At 26.7% G+C, this 23,118-nt stretch overlaps 1 protein-coding gene and 1 long non-coding RNA gene across 2 annotated transcripts in view; one reads left to right on the top strand and one right to left on the bottom strand.

Annotated features, from left to right (window-relative positions):
* Positions 1-7,840, bottom strand: part of LOC117128386 — a 31,056-nt gene extending 23,216 nt beyond the window's left edge. The window contains exon 1 of the long non-coding RNA XR_004451684.1: positions 960-7,840. This is a non-coding gene — a long non-coding RNA (uncharacterized LOC117128386). The remainder of the gene's footprint in view (positions 1-959) is intronic.
* An 8,212-nt stretch (positions 7,841-16,052) lies between these two features.
* LOC103841499 (probable 2-oxoglutarate-dependent dioxygenase JRG21) lies at positions 16,053-22,927 on the top strand. Its single transcript, XM_009118043.3, has 3 exons — positions 16,053-20,640; positions 20,867-21,203; positions 22,530-22,927. Exons 1-3 carry the CDS (start codon positions 20,126-20,128, stop codon positions 22,776-22,778), a joined length of 1,101 nt encoding a protein of 366 aa, XP_009116291.1. The 5' UTR covers positions 16,053-20,125; the 3' UTR covers positions 22,779-22,927.
* Positions 22,928-23,118: the final 191 nt, after the last annotated feature.

The following is a 23,118-nucleotide window of genomic DNA, read 5'->3' as shown; positions in this document are numbered from 1 at the left end:
TGCCTACGCGCCGGCCGCTCACCGGAACCAGATCTACTTTCTCTCTCTTAAGTCTCTCTCGTTTCTCTCCAATTATAACCACTTGTTTGATTATCGAATCTTGTTTAGTTATTAAACTAGGATCAGACATGCGCCTTACGCACGACGAGTTTATTTGTATATATTATCGATAATTTTTTATATATATTTGATCATTTTATTTATACATATACAATATTTTTTGTTGTTATTATATAATTTCTTTATGATGGACCAGATCAATTTTTATTTAAAAATTGTGGAACTAAACTATAATTAATATATCATGGATTGATCGGATTGGACATTAAACAAATTATGACACAAAAACCTTAATTTTTCAACCGAACACATTTTTGAAAAAATGAACAGTACTGTTTGCATAGTTAAATTATTTTGATATTTATCTTCCATATGGTTTTGAAATGTTTCAGAACAACCATCGAATTGATACATGTCATTTTAATATTTTTAATCATATGCTTAAGTAAAACTTACATTTTTATAAGTTAAATCGTTTTTAAAAAATTCAAAATTTAACATATAAGTAAAATATAACATATAAGTTTTCTTCATTTTGTAATTTAAAGTCGTTTAAAAAAATTTAAAATAAAACATGTAAGGTTTTCTCATTTTTGTAATTTAAAATCATTTTAAAAAACTCAAAATATAACATATAAGAACATTTTTATTATTATTATATGACTAATGTGATTGTTTATTTTTTAATAATATAAAATTAAGTAAAAATGAAGAAGAATGCAAAAATTGTTATCAAATCTTTATTCTTCATAGTCATTAATTATCAGTATATGTTAATCATAATTCCGTAGTTTTTATTTAAGGAAAAAATATATGCTTCTTATATTTTATGTTAATATAATATTCCTTAGTAATTGGATTTGGAACAACACTTTTTCAATTGATTCTTAAGCTGTCACTAGGGATGTTAACAATGGGTTTTTACCCATAGGGTACCCTAAACCCGGTTGGAATTTAAAAACCAAAACCCGTATATTCAGTTTTCAAAATTCGCGGGTTTATTTTGGGCGGGTCTTGATTTATAAATTACCCGTTCGGGTTTTACCCTATCGGGTTTCGGGTACCCTATGGGTTTTTAAATATATATATATATATAATTGAAAGGACTACTTTTACCCTAATTTTTAAGGATTTAAATGATTGAAATCAAAAATTAGATGTATAAATCAAAACATACAATGCCCACTATTAAATTTTGCACTTTCTATAACTTATTTATTTACTTACATTATGGATATAGTATAAATTTGCAAATTGAAAATTATGAATGATGAAAATTTTATTTGTTACTTTATACAGAAAATAAATTTGATAATTGAAAATTAATCAAATTTAATACAAAACATGATTAAAATTAAATATTCAATACATATAAATTTAAGTTAAAACTATAAAACTTTAACTAAAAAACCACAAAACTCAAAAAAGAGTTTTTTCGGGTACCCGTGGGTAACCCTAAAGTTCTAGGGTTTTTCGCGAGTTACCCTAATAGTACCGGGTTTTTTCGGGTTTTATAGTTTAGGGTATTTTCTGGGCGGGTTTAGTTTGGGTTCGGGCCGGGCCGGGTTTTTTTGCCCATGACAACATCCCTAGCTGTCACGTAAGCTAAATTATCATAGTAATTAAGTGATACCTTAGTAGAGTCTCTTTAAATTTAGTAAAAACTAAATGTTACATTTTTTTAAATGATCCTATAGAGGATCTTAGAAACTAAAACCACTTGTTTATTTGGTTGATTAATCTTATTATATTGTTTGGTTATTGAATCTTGACCTAGTTATAGAAAATGACTCAGAAACCACTAATATTTGAAGATGACGATATGCTTCACTTAATCTCACTTTTCCGCTTTGCCAATTGGTGTGTTCATAATACCCAGTTGACCAAGTTGTTGAATAACTGCTTTCATCTTTTACAGCACGTGAAAATTGAAGTTTATCTTGGAGTTGCGTATACAACTTGTACTATTCCAAAGCTATATTTGCCATTTCAACTTTATATCTCGCTTCGTCAATATGGAAAATCATTGTTATCTTAAATATGATTTTATCCAGAAGAGGAGCTGACATACGCGGCTATAATATACTAATCATTGTTACAACTACAGATGACTGGTTCATAGCTGCTCGAGTCTCGAATCGGTAGGATAGGTTTCAACTGTTCCAAACATCAATGCTTATGTGTTTAGGGTTTATTACTTTGATAATTAACAAAAAAACTTGATTAAGGTTGTTTAATTTGTGGCATGTGTGCTTAATTAGTTAACGAATATACGTAAGAAATAATGAAAAGAAATTATATTCTACTTGAAGATGGCTTCCAGCAACACTCTCTGTATAAAGTATCAACATCAATTTTTGGACATCTTGGAGATGACCGGAATGAATCGTAATTTTATGTTTTTTGCTATAAAATTTAAAGTGTAAATTTATTTTCTGTAATTTTTGTTTGATGTAACTTTGTAAATAACTAATTTTTACTCTGGAAAATAAAGCTCTTTGTAGCCTTTTTATTTCTTTCTGTTGATTTTTTTTATAGAGAATTTGTACTCTCTACACACCAAGTATCCCCTATTTGCATTCTATACCCTAAATCCCTCCAATTTTCTTCCCCCATCATTACCATTTTCTCCCATTTGTATGGTATCTCACCCTTTTAAGTATATTGAGCTAATTTGCTCTTTTTTTTAACAAGATAAAAGTTTAATTGGTTGATATATATATATGGTTATAAACTATATTTTGGCTGTCAAAAAGCATCTAGAGCTAAACCAATCACTTCTGTTAGCTTTTGTATATATGTCTTCCTTTTAACGTATATTTCTGTTATATCTTTTATAAAATTTTGTTCTTGCTAAAATATAAAACTAGTGAAATAGTCAATTTGGTACAAGCTAGGTCTTCATTTTAATATCAGAAAAAGTGGAAAATTATATTTGGTCTACGTATATGAATGACCTAAATTCTTATTTTATAACAATGCCACATACATATATAGATGTGCTTCACAAACTTTTAAAACCTGGACATAAACAAATATTTAGATACCAAAATCTAAACAAAACGTAAACAAAGACTAAAATATCCATGCTCTATACTTTTCTATATAACAAGAAACTACAGGAGATATATTCAACTAAGAGTTTAAAGTAATTTGTACTAAAATAAAAAAATTACTGTTATTCAAATGTAGATTTTGAAAAACACTTTAAAATTCAGTATTATTGAAATTGTCATTTCAAAAACACTTTGAAATCTACCGTTATTGAACAAAATTTAAGTTATTTAACAAAAATCACACTAAATTCTCAGATTCATCTACAATCATCTAAAGACTCATTAAAAATTAAATCATTTCAAATTTCAATTCAATACATCCCCAAAAATTAAAACTATAAAGAATTCTCTAAAATGATTACCTTTTATATTTGTCTATTTCCTATTTAAATACCCTTAAATCCTAGAAATACTATATCTTGTGGTTTAGTTATTTATATTACATATACATAGTTTTAGAAAAAATTAATCGACCACTTATAGGTTTACATTTTTATCTTCGGCGAGATGGATTTAATTGTTCAAAAGTTGCAAAATAATATCAGACTTCAATAATTATGTAAACAAAACTCATAAATATGAATATATATCATTGTTTTCAATCCATTTGAATTTTCAAGTTAATAATTAAAAAAAACTTTTGTGGACCATGCTGATTTTGAAGATAAAATCCCCCAAGCAAATACGGTTTATAATTTTTCTTGGATAATTGGTGAAAATACACAAACACAAGTTTTCTAATCTTGAGAAAAACCATTAAAATAATCTTGAATAGACAATAAATCAGATATTCAAAACCAAGGCTCCGAATGATTACAGTAAGTTGAGCAGTGCGGATAAAACGGATAATATGATGTGGTACGGTTCAAGTGTGGTTTTATAAGAAAAACACATATTGTAGAACATAAGCAGTTAACATAAAAAAATCAGTTTCTAATAAAGTTTGAATGGTAACAAAGTTAACTGCATTATATAATATATCTTTAAATAATAAAATAAAATTATAATTTAGTTAAATATTTTGCCTCAAATAAAACTGAATTAATAAATACAAATGATATTCACTGTTTTTTAGTTTTTAGAAGAAAAAAATTAAAATATATTTTTATGTTGTACCGCACTATAATAATTAAACTCACGACATAATTGGTGTGTTATAGTTATAAGTGCGGTTCAATAAAATCTTATCAAGTGCGATTGAGCATAAATTATAAAACTATTGTGAATGGAAACTATTATTCAGTTCCGCACCATTTAACACGCTCATGCCGCTGTATACTTTCACTGCCCAAAAAGAAAACTCTAAAATCTACAAGTCGCTATAAATTTTTCTGAAAAAAAAAAAAAAAAAATGTTACTGCGTGTTTTATAGAATGCCACAAATAAAGCAAGTAGCCACATAAGAGTCGATATCACAAGATTAACCTATATCATAAAAGTCCAATCACACGGCGACGCTTAGCAGTCAGTGATACGTGGCTTATATTTATTGGAGGGCTGTGAACTATCTATCTTCTTTGTCTTCAGGTGGTGCTCCCAATTTTTAGCTGTCTATCATCTAAACGACCAATTTCCGACAGGATCATCTGTTCGCTATTGATATTATCCATGAAAATAGAAAAATTACCTTCCGGTTTACTTTTGGGCTTTTTTTTTTGCTAAATAACAAAAAAAAAAAAGAGAAATTAGATTTTGGAAAAGAAAATAGAGAGAGATAGGAAGAGAAAGTAAGAGACAACGGCACATGTATTTTACCTGGATCCAAAAACTGAACCGAAACCAACACGAAAATACATGTTTGGGATCGAGGAAACTACATACTGAGTTTTGTTTTTGGACCTGCAGGTCTTTATTCGAGTCCAGTTACCCAAAGTACCTGAAATGTTTTGTGTATATTATGTATATTTGGATATTCTGTATATGTTTTCAGTATTATAGAGTTTTTTAGATTTTAGATTTGGATTTTTGGTTATAATTTCGGGCTTCAGTAAAATTCCAAAATTTTAAAATTATATTTCGACTATTAGAATAAAACTTTGGATATTTTTGGTTCCTCGTATAAAATTTTGGGCTTTTGAGTATTTGAATATTTTGAGGTATTTATTTAGATTCTTGTGTTTTGGTTTTTCAGATTTTCGAATACTTTGAATATTTTCTGATTCTAAATACCCAAACTGACCCATATCCATTATGTACCAAAATTTATTTTGAATTATAGACTCGAACTGATCCGGATCCAAAATAACCTATCCAAACCCAATATGGACCTACATAATATTAAGTGATAAAAATATTGTAAAGAAGAAGTGAATCATATGAAATAAGGAGTATTAATATGATTCATTTCAAATATTTACAATTTTGAAATAATAATAAATTGTTATATATAAGTGCAACAACTTTTTTACAGTTGATTTTAGAATGATTTTTTTAATAGTATAAATAAAGTCCAATAAACTATTTGATTTGTGATTCTTAATTTTTGATAAAATTTTTCATGTACCAATAAATAAAATGTAGAAATAGTGATTAAAAAATAAAAATATTTTATAATTCAATATTATTTTATTTTTATTAGTGTTAATCTATTTTAAAATTTTATATTTTCTTTATTTTATAAAAAAATTAATTTTATAATAATAATTTTTTTTAGCCAAAGTCCTAATTTGGTATCAAATTAGTTAAATAATTTTGAGAAGAAGCTATGGTGTTCGTTGGTTAAATTTTAAATTTTGAGATTTGAAGGCTATGTTTTAGGTGGTTTGATTAATAATTTGCTGTCTGTTAATGAGGTAGGGAGAAGAAGAAAAACCAGAAGTTATAGATCTTGGCTGGAAATAGAAGCCATTGCTATCGTATATATAAATGGTATTTATTTGATGTGTAATATTATTAAACGTATATGAATTGGTACTTACTGATGTGTTATTATACTTTAAATGTATGTGAATCTCTTGAGGACATAAGTGATTGCTACTGTCATCAACATATTTATAAAAGGTTTAATGTGTTATACTATTAAATGCATATGAATCGGTAGCAACATTAATTTTACCGTATAAGTAAAGATAATTAGAAAAATATTAGATATAACCAAAAAATAATTAGTTAATAAAAAGGTCGAACAATATTTTTTAAATAGATTTTGAAAATGATTTTCTTTTAATAGTATAGACATGGCCATATATTTTTCTCCAACTGAATTAATTTAAAAATAAAATTAATTTTTTTTAGACAAAACAGATTAAACTAACAATATTTTTTAGTTTTGGATATCCCAATGCAATATCAACCCATAAGATTGCTCTAAATGGATTAGTCCTAATATAGTTTTGTTAGTATATTAAATTCAGATTTATTATGTGTTTTCAATTTAAAATCAATTAATAATAAAAGAGTTGATTTTAATTTTTTTTATATATTATTCATGTCTTAGTTAAACTTCTAATTGTAAAATTTTATATTCTCACAATAATCTATCCTAAACCCATAATCATCTTGTAAATACTCCGATTCAAATAGTAATTATCTGTATGAGCATTCACTGAAATCGTTAGAACCTAGAAATCAGCATATGCAAAACACAACCTTAAAATACTAAAGTTTAGTTATATGATTTTTTTTTGACAGCCATAGTTATATGATTAATATAGATTGTCATCGAAGCAAATGCATTAAGCGTGCTTCACAAAATTATGAGAAGTATTTTTTTCCCTCAGTTTATTAATGGCATAATTTGTCAAGTAATTAGAAAAGTGAAAAAGGAATATTTTTGTTGTTAAATATCAAATCTGACTATTACAAAATATTATTCGTGATACCTAAATACATATAACTAGGTGATTTTTCCGTGCTCATGCACGGATATAAATATTTATAAAAAAATATATTATAATAATTGATTGTTATTTATTTTAAATTAATTTATAATTTGTAAGCAAATTTTTTATTAATAATATTATATTACTTTAATCAGACATATGATTTTAGATATGTTATATCTAGTTGGTTTTGTTATTTTTTATAGTCGATTTAATTATCATTTGCGTATATTTGATTTCATATATTTCTCTGAATTCAACTATAATATTTTTTTTGTTTTAAATATAATATATGAATAATTTTCTTATTTGCATTTACATTGGTTGTTGTCTTAGATATATGAATATATTTAAGAAGATTATGTATAACTTAAGATATATTGTGCTTAGAATGAAATATAAAATAAACAAAAGTGTCTGATTCCAAATTATGTAAGTTAATATAACGATAATATTCTACAATTTCATGCATATATATAAATTTTACAAAAGAAATAAATTATAACAGTTGGTTGATATTTTAGTTTCATTTGTTAATATGTTTTGAGTCATCCTATAATTTACATTTATAAAAAAAATTATTATTATAAAACTATATATTCTTATTATAGTTAAATCTATGGTTTTAGATATAAGTTGGATTACTTGAGTTAATCATGTTGTGAGTATATTGAATCACATATATCCTTTAGGATTCAAACTTAAGTATAATTATTTTTATTATAATTAAGGGGAAATTACATGTTTACCACTTTCATGATACCACTTTTCATTTTTACCACCACTAATGAGACATTTTCAAAAATACCTTCTTCATTAAGTGGCAAAAGACTGTTATGCCATTGTTATTTATATATATAATAAATCATTATTTAAATAAAAAAATAAAAAATAAATAAAAAAATAAAAAAATAAAAAAAAATGTAAATTTTTTTTATGTTTTCGAATTATACTTTTTCAAATTCGAACTTTTTATAAAAAAAAAATTTTGAATTTTTTTTCGAATTTTTTTAATTTTTTTTTAATTTTTTTTTCAAATTTCTTTTTGAAAAACGAAAATTATGTTTGAAACTATTTTTTAAAATTTTTATATATTTTTTAAGTATTTATATATTTATTAGAATCATAAATTTCATATTCCAAAAACCCTACCCCACCCCTGAACTCTAAACCCTAAGTCTAGATTAGTTAACCCTAAGGGTATAATCGTATTTTACCCTTTATTAAAAGTGAGGGTAAAAGTGGTTAGTGTAAACATAAAAAGTGGTATTATGAATGTGGTATTTGTGACAATTTCCCCTATAATTAACTTAAGTGAGATTAATTTTGTTTATCGTTTAAATGTGCATGTTTCATAATATTTATCAAATTATATGTTGATTTTTTTAAACAAAATATCAGAAAATAAAGCGATGATCAATATAAAGTTACATACATAAGTTAGTGATACATTTTTGGAAACTCATGAACACATATCAATATTTACAATAATTAAAATATTTTATAAATTCTAAATAATTTTATGCTTTGGATTTATTAAAAGGTAAACTGAAATTTATTTTAAACAATCTTTAAACTGAAAATTCATATTTGCTTTAGTATTTTAATTATAGTTATATTAAGTTCCACAAACATAAAAACATAAAATTTAAAAGAAAATTTAATAATGATTAAATATAATATATCTACCTCGTTAAAGTATATAGTGTTATGTTATTTTAAAATATTTTTTAATTATTAGATCAAAAAATATTTATTGTTAATTCTTTTTATTTTCAATATCTCTTAAAAATAAGAAATTTGAAAAAATTGGGTGATTGTATTTTAAAAATCATAGTATATAAGTAAAATACAATTTATAGATTTTTTTACTGTAATTGAAAGATATTATAGTCAACTAAATATATGAAAAATAAATAAAACATTTCAATAATACTGATTATAAACTATTTTTAGTCAATTAAACATATACAAGTTTATGTAATCATCTAAGAAAATAGATAGATATATAAAAATTAATTCTATTACTTTGAAAAAAATTATTTTTTGTATTGTTTAAAATTATGTTTAAAAAATAATACTTATTTTTCTAATATCAAGATTATGTGTGTGAATGTTGTTTTATGAAATCACATTATATGAAAATATATATTTTCATCTAAGAAAATAAAGATATAAAGAAATATTTTATTACTTCAAAAGTATATTTTATGTTAAAAATATTTTTTAAATGAAATATTTTTATTTTGTGAACTTTTCTTTTTAATGAAATCATATTACATATACATATATTTTCGTTTTAATTTTTTTTTTTAATTTATAATGTTTCTTTTTTATTATATATGTTATTTGGAAATTTTTTAAAAAAAAACTAAATAAAAATTCAATAATAGTATTTAAATGTAATATTTTTAATTCATTAAGGGTATAAGTGTAATCAACTATAGTGAGATTTAACTTAAACGCGACACGTAAGAAACTGACTTCTCAAATAATATTATAGAGATTATTTTTCCTTGGTATCATTATCTAAGGTTTTATATTTATTTACCTAACTAAAATTAATATAAGAGAATATGTTTCTATTTGTTTTTCAATTGTTTAACCTTCGATCCTTCTTCAATGTTTGTGGAATAACTTGTTTCATAGAAAAAATTTTAAATGCAGAACAAACTACTTGATTTTCTGTGGAACCTAATTATATACGTATATAGAAATTTGAAGAACAAATATAAAATTCTCTATGTATACATTTTTTGACGTGCATGTGTAAGATTGATTTACCGCTAGGACATAAATATTCATTAATTAGTACTTTTACTGTTTTTAAATAAGTGACACTTTGACATTTATTACAAAGATTAAAAAAGTTAATGAAATGTATTTAATTTTTTATTATATACACATATCTGAAAAATAATATTTGAGATAAATAAAATCATTTATAAAATCAATACAATATGCATTTAATTTTTAGGTGAAAATAAATATAATTTTGCATTGAAATACTAAATTGACACTTTTCATGTAATGAAAAAAAGAATGTTAGAATGAGATTTGTTATTATATAGAGATAGTATAATACTTGATCAAAGTTCAAAATATATTTTAAAATACATAATTGACCAAAAACCAATACATGAACAAACAAACAATCAAAACAAAATCTTTCGAGATTATTTAAAAAAAATATCTTTCGAGAGCAGATAAAGACAAAAGAGATAGAATTATTTATAAAATCACTAAAGATTGAGATGAAAACAAAATAAATATAGTGAGACCAGGTAAAAACGAAAATTTCTATTAAAAACTAATTTCAAAACTGAGAAAAATTTACAAGTAAATATGCTTGCAATTTTCAAATCGTAAATATATATTGATTATGTTTCTTCCAATTCATCAAATATGTTCGAATTAAGATAGGAAAAATAAATCATATTGCTTTAAAACTAAAATTTTAAACAAAAAACTATAGTCCCATAAAGATGAATCAAAAATAAAATAAACATATACATATGTTAAACAAAATAAGACAATTTCAGATATGTAACGATTTTTTTTTTGTCGTTCATTTCATCTATGTATTGAGTTAGTTATAAAAGTGTGAGAAATAGATGGAATAATATATATATATATATATATATATATATAATTCCGAAATAGGTATGGGATGGGAACGAGATTGTCATGTTTATTTATACTAGTAAAAATCTAATCCCATTTGACCAATATGACAAAACAATCGACATCAACCATGTAATTGCATATTAATCAACCACTAGATTCTGACCCGCGCTTAAAGTGCGGGATTAATATTCAGTTGAAAATTTTGTTTATGTAATAAAAATAATTTTTTCATATTTTATATATTTTAAAACTTTTATATAATCTACGTTAAAGTTATTTATATGATTTATTTTTTATTTTAAATTAGACTAAAATTTTGAAGATTTCATATAATTTTGACCTACACGTTTATTTATTTAACCCGTTTGTTTAACTTATTTTGCTTTGATTTTATTTTTAATAGTATAATTTAAAACAAACTATTATATATTTTAACCTGTTTTGTATTGATAATTTTTTTATGTTTTAAACATTTTTCTATAATTTATGTTAAATGTATTTATATTTTAATACTACCTATCAATTGTTTTTTGAGTATGTCATATTTTTCTATAATTTATGTTTTAATACTGCCTATCAATTTTTTTTGAGTATGTCATATTTTGTGTCAAATTTAAATCTAGAAAATATTAATGAATAATTAAATGTCATAAAATAATATTAAAATTATTTAAGAAGGTTAGATTGTTATATAAATCATTCTGGTTGGTTATAATGGTTTGGTATACAAACTTAGAATGGTATACTTTGTTGTGATAGTTTTTGTAATTGGTTACATTTAAGATGTGCATATTGTGTATGAGAGATTTTCAGATAGGAAAACATATATATTTCACATAAAATTAGTATTGTGCAATTTGGTTATGATGGCTAGCATCGGGTTGGTTGAAACTTAGAATAGTGTATGTGTTAGTTTTGAAAATTTGCAATGTGTGGATTAATAGATGTGTCACACAAGTAAGATTGTGTGGTATAAACTAATAGAATCCATATGTAGACCCACTTATTAGTTGACGGCGATGAGGCATGTGAGATGGAATGGAAATCATATGTAAATGGAGATATGTAAATGATATTGCATATTGGTGATTAACTAAATAACATGGACAAAAACATAACTAATTCAACTGATTACGACATTAATTTGTTGGATACAGAAATATTGTAGGAGTAATATTAGGAAAGATCATATTTTAATGATATTGATATATTTTAATTGATTAAGGTAAATATCAAATATTAAGTTTTTAGTAAATAGGTCCAACAACTTTTCATAGGTAGATTTTTAAAAATTCTTCCCTTTTAATAGTATAGATGTAGCTTGATTATTTATACTGCTGGAGAGTTAGTTACTTGTTGGAATCGAATATTTTTGTAATGTACTTTTTTGGTTATGTCTTGCATTTTTCGTCTTTGCAAAAACCGACATTACGATGGTAGTGCTGCATGTCGGAATCTCAACGGGTATGGTAGTACGCATATAAACGAAGGTGGGCGGCGAGATGAATTGTTTACCGGACGTACAGATAAATCTTTAATTTCAAATACATAAAATTGAGATAACGCAAAAAAAAAAAAAAAATTGAGATAACGCCGTGCTGAATTTGGTTACGGCGCCGAAATGCATACATGCAGTTTCCAGATCACCTTAGCCTTTTTTTTAAGTTCATCTCACACCGAAAATGTGTTTATATCTTTTTTTTTTTTTTTTGGGTGTAAATTTATATCTTTTTTTTGGTAAAAGAATGTGTTTATATCATATTTGCTTTAATGTATAACTAGCTGGACCGCCTGCACCCATGTGCGGGCATTAACATTTGCGGCATTAACATTAATATTAAATTGATATTATATTTACAACTATATAATACTTATATTACATATATATGATTAATATGAAAGATTTGATGTTACATATTGATATTTATACTATGTTAATATGAACAAATAATAAATTAGAACGTTTAGAAAACGATCACATTTAACACTAATCTTAAAACATAAGAAAAACATAATTGAGAAAAAACAAATATTTCACGCATAACCCCAATAAAAAAATTAACCATGAAATATAAAAGAGAGATTTGAATTACATGAGAATTATTATCATTGATTTCATTGTAACAGCAGAGATGATTTACGGGTTTCCTTCTCTAAGCTTTGAGTCAGAAAAAAGTAATTCTAAAAACAATATTTAAAGATGTAAACAATCTCCAAAAGATAACACATTATATAATTAATAGGAGAATGTCAATGAGTTTCAAAGTTTTTAAAAAGCTTTGAGATTACCTTTGGCTCTCAAACATACTGAGGAGAATCACGCACAATAAATAAATTGCACTTGATTAGCATACATATCTTATATTATATTTTTGATAAGTGATTTAACTTTATAAAAAAAAGAATTACATTTTTCGAAAGGGATGATCAGTCTGGATAAACATAGTCGTCTGTTTTGTTAGTTGAATCACTACTGATGCAAATATATAGATAGAGATACAACATAGAGAGGAAGAGAACAAAAATAAACGGAGAAGAAGAATCCCTCATAAAATTAACACTAATGGTGTTCCTGTCTATGAGTTACTTATTGATTATCATACACCTGCGCAAGATCACAAAAGTAGAATTTAAATTATAACGATCAAAAACATATGAAAACTTAAAAGATATATGCGTGAAACTAATGGGATGGCGTGATATTTATATAGCAAATTAGTTTAAGTATCTAAATGACCTAGTTTTCAAGAGAAGTTATGAGATATAATATCCTCTAATAAATTTTAATTCAGCTATGAGATAGAATATCTTCTAATAAATTTTTAAAGACATTCTGATTATAATATATACATAATTTTGGTAACTCAAATCTTGCTATATATATTCAAATATTAAATGCATGATATTAGGAAAGAAGATATCTCGTCAGTTGATTGCAACTGGTTTTTGATAAAATAAATCTCACTATAAGGATTTAAATAATACATAATAAGGAAATAATAATGAATTTTAACATTAAAAACCCCCAAATAAGTTTGTTTTGGGTAAAAACCTTCAAACTAATTATTTAATAAAAAACCTCCTAAACTAACTTTATTTAATGAATTAAACTCTGATAGGTCATAATTACTATTACTACCAGTAAATCTTTAGTTTAGGGGTTTTTACACTAAGTAAACATAGTTCAAGATTTTTACCATTAAAATGAAAAAAAATTCAAAATATTGTAATAGGAGGATAAATTTTCAAAATACATTTTATAAATTAAATTAATGTATAAGCTTATTTTCCCGGGTTTTTAAGGGACGGTATTACAGGAATGCATCACCCCTGGAACCGATTCGCTCTTATTCTCCGTCATATGGTTGGCGGAGTATAGTTTCTGCTAGATCTCTGGTAAGCAAAGGACTAATCAAAAGGGTGGGATCAGGATCATCTATATCTGTATGGAACGATCCATGGCTTCCAACCACTCGCCCGAGACCAGCAAATAAAAATCAATATATTTTCGATCCAAACCTCACAGTGGATTCTCTTATTGACTCTACTTCGCGGACATGGAATTCGCATGCACTCAGGGCTATAATAGATCCCCAGGATGTAAAAATTATAGAAAGTATACCACTGAGTAAAACCCAGATGGTGGACAGGGATGGATGGCATTTCACAAACAATGGGAAGTATACGGTTAAATCAGGATATCAGATCGAACGGGTTTATCCAGACAGGGAAAGACCACCTTTAAAGTTTGGACCCACGGTTGATGCTTTGAAGGCTTTCTGCTGGAAAATACGGTGCCCCCCAAAGTTAAAACATTTCTTATGGCAATTGGTTACAGGTTGTATAGCAGTCAAGAAGAATCTGAAAGCGAGAGGAATACAAGGTGACACCTGCTGTGCACGTTGCGGAGCGGAGGAGGAATCGATCAATCATGTGTTTTTTGAATGTCCTCCTGCACTTCAGGTTTGGGCTCTCTCCAAGATACCATCAAATCCAACTATGTTCCCAACGAGTTCCCTTTTTACAAATATGGATCATCTCTTCTGGAGAGTCTCTCCACCGATGGAGGACCATCAATTTGCATGGATACTTTGGTATATTTGGAAAGGAAGGAACAATAAAGTGTTCAGTAATATGGACATGGATCCAAGAGACACGCTCAAATTAGCAGAAACAGAGTCAACACTTTGGGCTAATGCACATGTATTGACCGAGACCAGGATAGGGTCCCATGTTGAGGTTACGACTCTCCCATCAATTCCGGGGAGATGGTGTTTTACAGATGGTTCTTGGAAGGAGAATGAAGTTTTCTCTGGGCAAGGTTGGCTAAGTACTTTAGAAGGCTTTGATGGGTTGTTAGGAGCAAGGAATGTCCGAGCTTGTCTATCCCCTCTACATGCGGAGATAGAAGCACTACTTTGGGCAATGGAATGTATGAAAAATTTACGCCAGTTTCAGGTTACATTTGCAACGGATTGTTCTCAGTTGGTGAAGATGGTTTCGGAACCAGAAGAATGGCCCGCATTTGCAAGTTATTTGGAAGATATTAAGTCCCTGAAAGAGGTTTTCACACGTTCGGAGATTATCTATGTACCAAGGATGCAAAATTCAAGAGCGGATAGCCTAGCACGCAGTGCCAGGAAACAACCGTTGTTTGTCGTTCACATGGATCAAAATCTACCGGAGTGGTTTACAGAGTCAGTATGAGTCTGTATTTGATGACAAAAAAAAAAAAAAAAAAAAAAAAATTAATGTATAAGCTTCTATAAATGACTTAGAACCTCTTATAATAATTTAAAACGTCTGATTTTTATAAATGATTTATAAAGCATGAATTAAATTATTATACATTAATAGTTATTATGATACTTTATATACAAATATAATTCTTTCTATACGAATATAAAATAATTATATCAATTCAAATAAACACTTTTTATTATTTTATGTAATTTATAAATATATAAAAAATTGATCGCATTATTACTTTTTCATAGTTTCAACAATTAGTTAACATAAATAATTATTTCTAATATTATGTAGATTATTTAGAAAGTGGTAATTGAATTATCCTTTCCTTTTAGATATAATTATAATAAATAAAATTAAAAATCATCGGTCAATCAAATTATAACAATTTGAAGAGTTCATTTATGATCAACACGTAATAAAAAATCACTTATGTGACTTCTCAATCAATATATAGTAGGATTTATATGTTTATAAATAATTTATAATATTATATAAATAATTTTAAAATTCTGATAAATTTAATCTGTAAACAACGATAAATAATTTAAAAATCATATTAATAAACATGTTTGGATTTTGTAATATTAAAAATAGTTATTATATAATTATATTCGAATACAATTCATCAAGTAGAGTATAAAACTATTATAATTATCTTATATAAAAATTCGTTCATTATATTTCATAGTTTATAAATATTAAAAGTAATAAATATAACATTATTAATCTTTCTATAATTTCGAGATTTAGTTGCCATAAATTTTTATTTGTAATATTCTTTAGATTATATGGCAAGTGATGTTAAATGTTTTTAGACTTACCTTAAATTTTTAGATCTAATTTAAATAAATAAAAATTAAAAACAATCGACCAATCAAATTATAACAATTTTTTTGAAACTTCACCTATGAGCGACACGTCACTAGAGCTCACTAAAGTGATTTCTCTTTTAATATATAGGGGGGCTAGATTCTGTTCCGCACGTCTGTGCGGGTATTTGTTTTTAATTTCTATATTGTTCATAATTTTTCTTATATGCTTGATTGTATATAGTTTTACGACTAACCAATACAGACCTATTTGCATCAATTTTATTAATTGTTTTAAACTGTCAAATTGTCTTACTCGGTTATGTATACAAATATATAGATATGTATATATACATATATCATGATGAGTTAGCAATGAAACATAGATATATATAACACTAAAGGTGAATTAACTAAAACAAACAATTTGTTTGTTTATATAGTATTGTTTTATAATATTTCATTATTTATTAATAGCAATTTTTTTAGTTCTTAATAAGATAGATGAATAGGTATTGTGATTTTTTTTATTATAAAACTTTACACATTTATTACGAAAATCTGATTTGGTTAGTTGCGATTATATTTTAGATTTGTAACATTAAAAAGACTTAAGTTGGGTTGTGGTACAATAGAAGGAATATTCCTATAACCGATAATTCCATATACAATTTGTTCATTAGATATTTGGAATATATTGGTTTTAAAGGAAATTCGAATTAGTAAAAAAAAATTGAAGTCGCATTAGGAAATTTAATAGCTGAAAAATAGGAGATGTTAAGTAAAGATTGATATCGTAATATTAGTTAGGAGCTGTTATGGAATATCATTGGTTTTAATAATATGGTTAAGTCTATCAATTTAATTTGGATGGACGTTTAATAATTTTTTAAACAATGGTATTTAAATCCAGTGGCATAGGATGGTAATTCTTTAAGAAAAATAAGAGTTATTTTTTTTTGTACTTTTGTTTTAATAGTTTAGAAAGTTAGAGTTAACGCCAATATCAATCATTCTCCTTCAATTTAATGGAAAAGTGACTTTTTCCAATAAATTACGCAATGGCTCTACATAGCTCACAAACTAAGTATTTGTTACACTTTATAGTAGAGATGTTTTAGGGCAACAGAAAGCCAGTAATGTGTGATTTCTTTCTTTTTTAATCACATACATTTAACCCAAAAGTTTTAATTATACATCAAGAATCTATAGTTACAGCTTCAACTAATTTGTCCTACGCTATACATGAGTTTTTTAAAAAAATTGTCTTTACACAAATAGTAACTTCATTTTTGTTTTTCCCATTCTTAAACAAGATTTGCAATATATATATATTGTGTGAAATTTGAATCTCACATTTTCAACTTACAAATGCTTAGGTTTCATGGATAAGTTTCCAATTTTTTTCATGATAAATTGTTACCTAAGCTAAACTGGAGATTTTCAATATGTTCAAAGTGCCTCTTAGAAATGTTTATCCAAAAAGTATCCTTTGGATTTCAAAAATTGTTTTACTAAATTTGCAATCTAATATATTTCAAAATCAAAAACACAATGATGAAAAAAAATTGCACGTAGTACTCAAAATTTGTTTTATGTTATGATTTATTTTGATTTTGTTTCATTGATTTAAGATTTTGTATCAGTGTTTTTCGAGGTATTTTATTTATTGTTGATAAAAAGGAGAGTATCATTTGTATATGAATATGACTCAACAAATGATCGAAGCTTTTTAAAAAAAAAAAAAAAAACAAATGATAGCTATCACCTTATATTAGGATCAAGTTTCTTAGAATCCCATGATTATTTCCATATTTAAGTACTGTAATTTAATTCATAGAAAAACTAGTGTTCTAACAGACAACTAGAGCTTGACCCGCGCACCCGCGCAGGTGTTAGTTTTTTTTATAAATGAATATTTATTTGTATAAATGATAATATATATTTAAATTTTTTTTTAATATGACATTTCTAAACACAATAATTTTATAGTTTATATTGAGTAGTTTTATTTTATCATGTAACCCCTTAGTTATATCATCCATTTATTTAGAATATGACATATAAAGTCACACAAATGTATTTTTATTTTTTATGGATCAAAATTTTATGATTATATATAATAAAATTGTTGTATAAACTGGTTTTATGGATCAAAATTTTATGATTATGTATAATAAAATTGTTGTATACTATTTATTATGTATATGTGGAATTAGTAAAATAATTACCGTATAAGGTATGTAATTACAAAATGTATATATGGAATTAATTATTTTCAGACACACATATGTATAATTAAAAAAGGAAAAGACAAAAAATATTAAAAGTTAAGTTTATTAATTATTGTTGCCATGATTTTTTAGTTAGAATTTGATTTTGGAAATACATTAATTGAAGAGAAAAGACAAAAATCCTAAAAGATAGGTTAATTAATAACTTTAGTGGCATACCATTGTAAATATAGTGGAAAACTAAGGGATAATCTAATTTTGTACTCCTCTTTTAATAGATTAGATTTAGTATAAACAATCATTCCGCTTGTTCGATCTCTACACACTCACACAATTACATGATTTTAGTTTTCAAATTATCTGCACCAAAAATCTAAATTTAATAAGTGTTTTTTTTTTCTTTTTCTTTTGTATTACTTGTTTTAAATAGTCTAATACAAAACGTGTGAAGTTCAGTAAATGATCCTCCTCGACAAGTGTCATCAACATTTTAGAATAACGTCGGTCTGGACACTTTTTATTTTACTTTTATGATGTTGGTAAGCATCTGTGCCTGAGATCTCCCCGGTTGTCGTTTCTACATTGTCATGCATGTGTCTAAGCAGTGGCTCGCTGAATAGCTAATCTCTCAATTATAAAAACCAATGTTTTGCTTTGGTCCTAATAAAGTAATAAAATAAGTTACATAACTACGAATATATTTAAAAGAGGACATAAATTTCTTTTACCGATGAGACTTTCCTACAGTAAACAGAGTCACATATGTTCTAAAGCGGTTTAATTTCTTTTTGAATTAGTTTAACATTTATTCAAACAAAAACAAAAGAAGTAAAATAGGACTTCTAGTATGTGTACTTGTATAGATTTATAGTCTAACCGAACTGATCGAGATATATATACATATGGACCTAACTTGTGTTTGTCTGCTTGAGACACATTAAAATTTAAAACTTTATTTAATGACTAAAAAGTTTTGGGGTTTGTATTCATTTACATCTTCTCATGACGAGGTTTAAACTATTTTAAATTTACTTTCTTCGGGATTCGGGAGTATCTTTAAAAAAAATTCTATCTTAAAATTTGCAAAACTATATATTTGAAATTTCAAAATATTGTTTTCCAAAAAAAAAATTTTAAACTTAACTTTAAAATCAATTGTATTTTACACTAGTTCTTATATTTGTCTTAGTTAATGTAAATCTATAGAATTTTTATAAATAACTAGCACATATATAAAATATTACAGTAATTTTAATTAATAAAATTTTATACTGAAATATAAAATTATAACTAGAATACATAATTAAATATTAAATTACAAGTAAAATACTACATTATTTATAAAATTATTTCTGTAATGCTCCTTTTCGGTTACACAAATTTGTTGTTCTGTTATAATATTTTTGATTAATTAATTTTATATCTGAGTGTTCATACAAATTTAATGTTGTGAAGTTGTTTCGAATTTGAATCTTCCCAAAGTCCACATACCGTTAGACGACACCATAATGTAGTCAAGCAAAATGTTTCTTCGACCGTTTTCCTATTTTCGATAAGATAATTTTTCAGCCGTTGTATCATTATATTGGTTATTGCACATATTATTTTTAAGTTAATATATGACAAGTTAGTAATTATGAATCCCTCTAGCTCTCCCTTTTTAATCTATCTTTCTCTCTATATATAACTTCTTAATACTCCTTTGTTTCATCCCCAGACTCCTCTTTCATCTCTTTGAGATCTTAGTCAAAAATCTAACCAAAGCCATGAACATGTTCCAAGATTGGCCTGAGCCTATAGTCCGTGTCCAATCCTTATCCCAAAGCAACCTCAAAGCCATACCAAACCGCTACGTCAAGCCTCTCTCTCAACGTCCAAACTTACCCTCTCAAAACCACCACAACAAACACAACCCTGTCACCGCCGCTATCCCCATCATTGACTTAGGTGGCTTATACACAAACGACATAACTCTACATGCGAAAACACTCGACGAGATCTCAAAAGCTTGTAAAGAATGGGGGTTCTTTCAAGTGGTTAACCATGGGATGAGTCCTCAGCTCATGGACCGAGCAAAAGAAACATGGAGAGACTTCTTTCATCTTCCCATGGAGCTTAAGAACATGCATGCTAATTCGCCAAAAACTTATGAGGGATATGGAAGCCGACTTGGCGTAGAGAAGGGAGCTATTCTTGATTGGAGTGATTACTATTATCTTCATTACTGCCCTTTGTCTTTGAAGGATTACACCAAGTGGCCTTCTTTATCTCTTCATCGCCGGTATTTTAGTCCAAAACCTTCTAATAAATCAACGTTGCTACTATACAAAATAATTATCTTAGAAAACAAACACTGACGCATTAGTACGACTTATCAGTGGATTATTAATTATAAGTTTATAACGCAACCACAAGTGAAAGATGAAATATACTACTTATTTCGGTCTATATATTTTAAGAGACAAATTGAAACTAAAAAATTGTAACCTTGTTATTGAGGTATATAGCGAAATATTGGAGGATTATTGCAAGGAAATGGTTAAACTGTGCGAAAACTTGATGAGTATATTATCGAGAAACTTGGGATTACAAGAGGACATCCTTCAAAATGCGTTTGGTGGCAAAGAGGAACCTGGAGGATGTTTAAGGGTTAATTATTACCCAAAGTGCCCTCAGCCAGAGTTAACACTCGGCCTCTCACCACACTCCGATCCCGGTGGATTGACCATTCTTTTGCCGGACGAGCAAGTAGCCGGCCTTCAGGTCCGTGGATGTGACGACGCTTGGATCACAGTCGAGCCAGCTCCTCATGCTCTCATCGTTAACATTGGTGACCAAATTCAGGTGAATATTTTCTTTGATTTTTTTCGTGTAATTAACATCAACTATTTTCTTAATAACTAGATCATGGAGCATTGAACGGACACTAAAATTACTAGAAAATCTGACATTCTAGTTGTTTAACTTATTAACATTCGTTGGGAAGATTCGAGCACTCGATATAATTTTATTATGCTGTTTTTTTAATTATTATTAGGCTAAAAATAGAGTAAATATCACGTAGATGGGATTTGATTCTCGTCTTCGTTTATCCTTGAAGTTGTTAGTTTTAATAAAGTTATTAAGCACGTGCATGCATATTTCTTCTTATTTTTATTTTCCTGTATTATTAAAATTAAATTAATGGAATATATGGAATATAAATTAGTCAAAAAATTAATGGAATATAAAAACATAATGTTGATGGGGTCAATTAGGTGCTGGCATGAAGCCACGCTGCAATATTGTTTTATTCTGCATGTGCCTCCATTAAAGGAGTCCTAAATCAAGAAACAGACAAAAACAATTTCAACGACTGCGCTAGTTCACAGATATTCACATGTTTTAAACGTGCTAAAACCAAACACGTCTACGTACATAGTCAAAGCATAGTATTTTTAAGAGTATACTAGTTATTTCTCCAAGAAAACTAGCATATAATATCAAATGCCATCCAAATTATAACCTCGTTTTATATATCTTGAAAATAATACTTTTCGATTTAATTTCCTACGAAACAATAGTTTGAGCCAAGTTTTCAAAGTTTAAGATCTAAAACTAATATGACACATACGTGATTATAATTGGTTTACTGTTTTTATATTAATTGTAAACATTTTAAGTTGACATTTAACTGAAATTAAAACATGAACTTGATTATATAATTTGATCTAATTCGAGTTTTAATATGGTTAGATATCTATTTAACATGATTTATAGTATAATTTAGAAACAGTAAACCAAATATCATGGTTTATGGTATTTTAGATTTTGAACTTTAAGAAATAGGAAATTAAATCTGAAACTATTTTGGAGATAAATACAGCTGGATCATAGTTCGGAAGATATATGATTCTATGTGATATTTCTCGTGGGATATAGCTCGTTGATTCTATTTCTAATCGTTTATTGTTTATTTGTATTTGTCATTATTGTGTCATTTGGTCAAAATCTAACAATTGCATATTGGTAAAAAAAGATTAATTTCTTAAAGGCCAAAGACAAATGTCATGGGGTCTTTCTTTTTTGGTTGATATCATTGTCGTTTTTGCAGGATATATATTCAATATCTCGCATTATTTGGATTGATATAATTTTTAACATACATTGAGCAATTTGTTGTGTGGTTAGATGTTGACCAATTCAATATACAAAAGCATAGAACACAGAGTGATCGTGAGCCCTGCAAAGGAGAGGTTGTCATTGGCATTCTTCTACAACCCAAAGGGCAACATCCCAATCGAGCCATTGAAGGAGCTAGTGACCGAAGATTCACCAGCTCTCTACTCTTCCACGACCTATGATCAATACCGTCAATTCATACGTACGCAAGGTCCACGTAGCAAGTCTCATATCGACGAACTTAGATCCCCTCGATAGTAGAACATGCGTACATTGAATTTACACAGACGAGTTTTTTCTTGTCTAAACAATGAACTGTGTGTATTTTATGTAGATATGATGTTACATTATGTTAAATAATGAACTATGTTTTCTTTTGTATAAATATTGAATTATACTTTTAAGTTCTTGATCATATCTAACTCAATTTCGTTCGATCATAAATTTCTACTGATATGTAGATAGATCAATAACACTTGACTGATGATTCGAAATGGTGGGAAGAATATTGTAGACGAGGAAAGAAAATAATATAATTTTTTTAATTTTTTATTTTCTGTGAAAACACCGTGGTTTAGTAGTCAATGTTTAAAGATTT

The sequence above is a fragment of the Brassica rapa genome, chromosome A09 (genome assembly GCF_000309985.2).
Source record: "Brassica rapa cultivar Chiifu-401-42 chromosome A09, CAAS_Brap_v3.01, whole genome shotgun sequence".
Lineage (NCBI taxonomy): Eukaryota > Viridiplantae > Streptophyta > Magnoliopsida > Brassicales > Brassicaceae > Brassica > Brassica rapa.
The sequence above is the reverse complement of the archived record's forward strand: the minus strand, read 5'-3'. Positions and strand labels throughout refer to the sequence as shown.

Coding starts and splice junctions, on each gene's coding strand:
- LOC103841499 (XM_009118043.3), top strand. CDS start 20,126: ATGAACATGTTCCAAGATTGGCCTGAGCCTATAGTCCGTGTCCAATCC. Junction 20,641..20,866: donor TCTTTATCTCTTCATCGCCG/GTATTTTAGTCC, acceptor TGAGGTATATAG/CGAAATATTGGAGGATTATT. Junction 21,204..22,529: donor ACATTGGTGACCAAATTCAG/GTGAATATTTTC, acceptor TTGTGTGGTTAG/ATGTTGACCAATTCAATATA.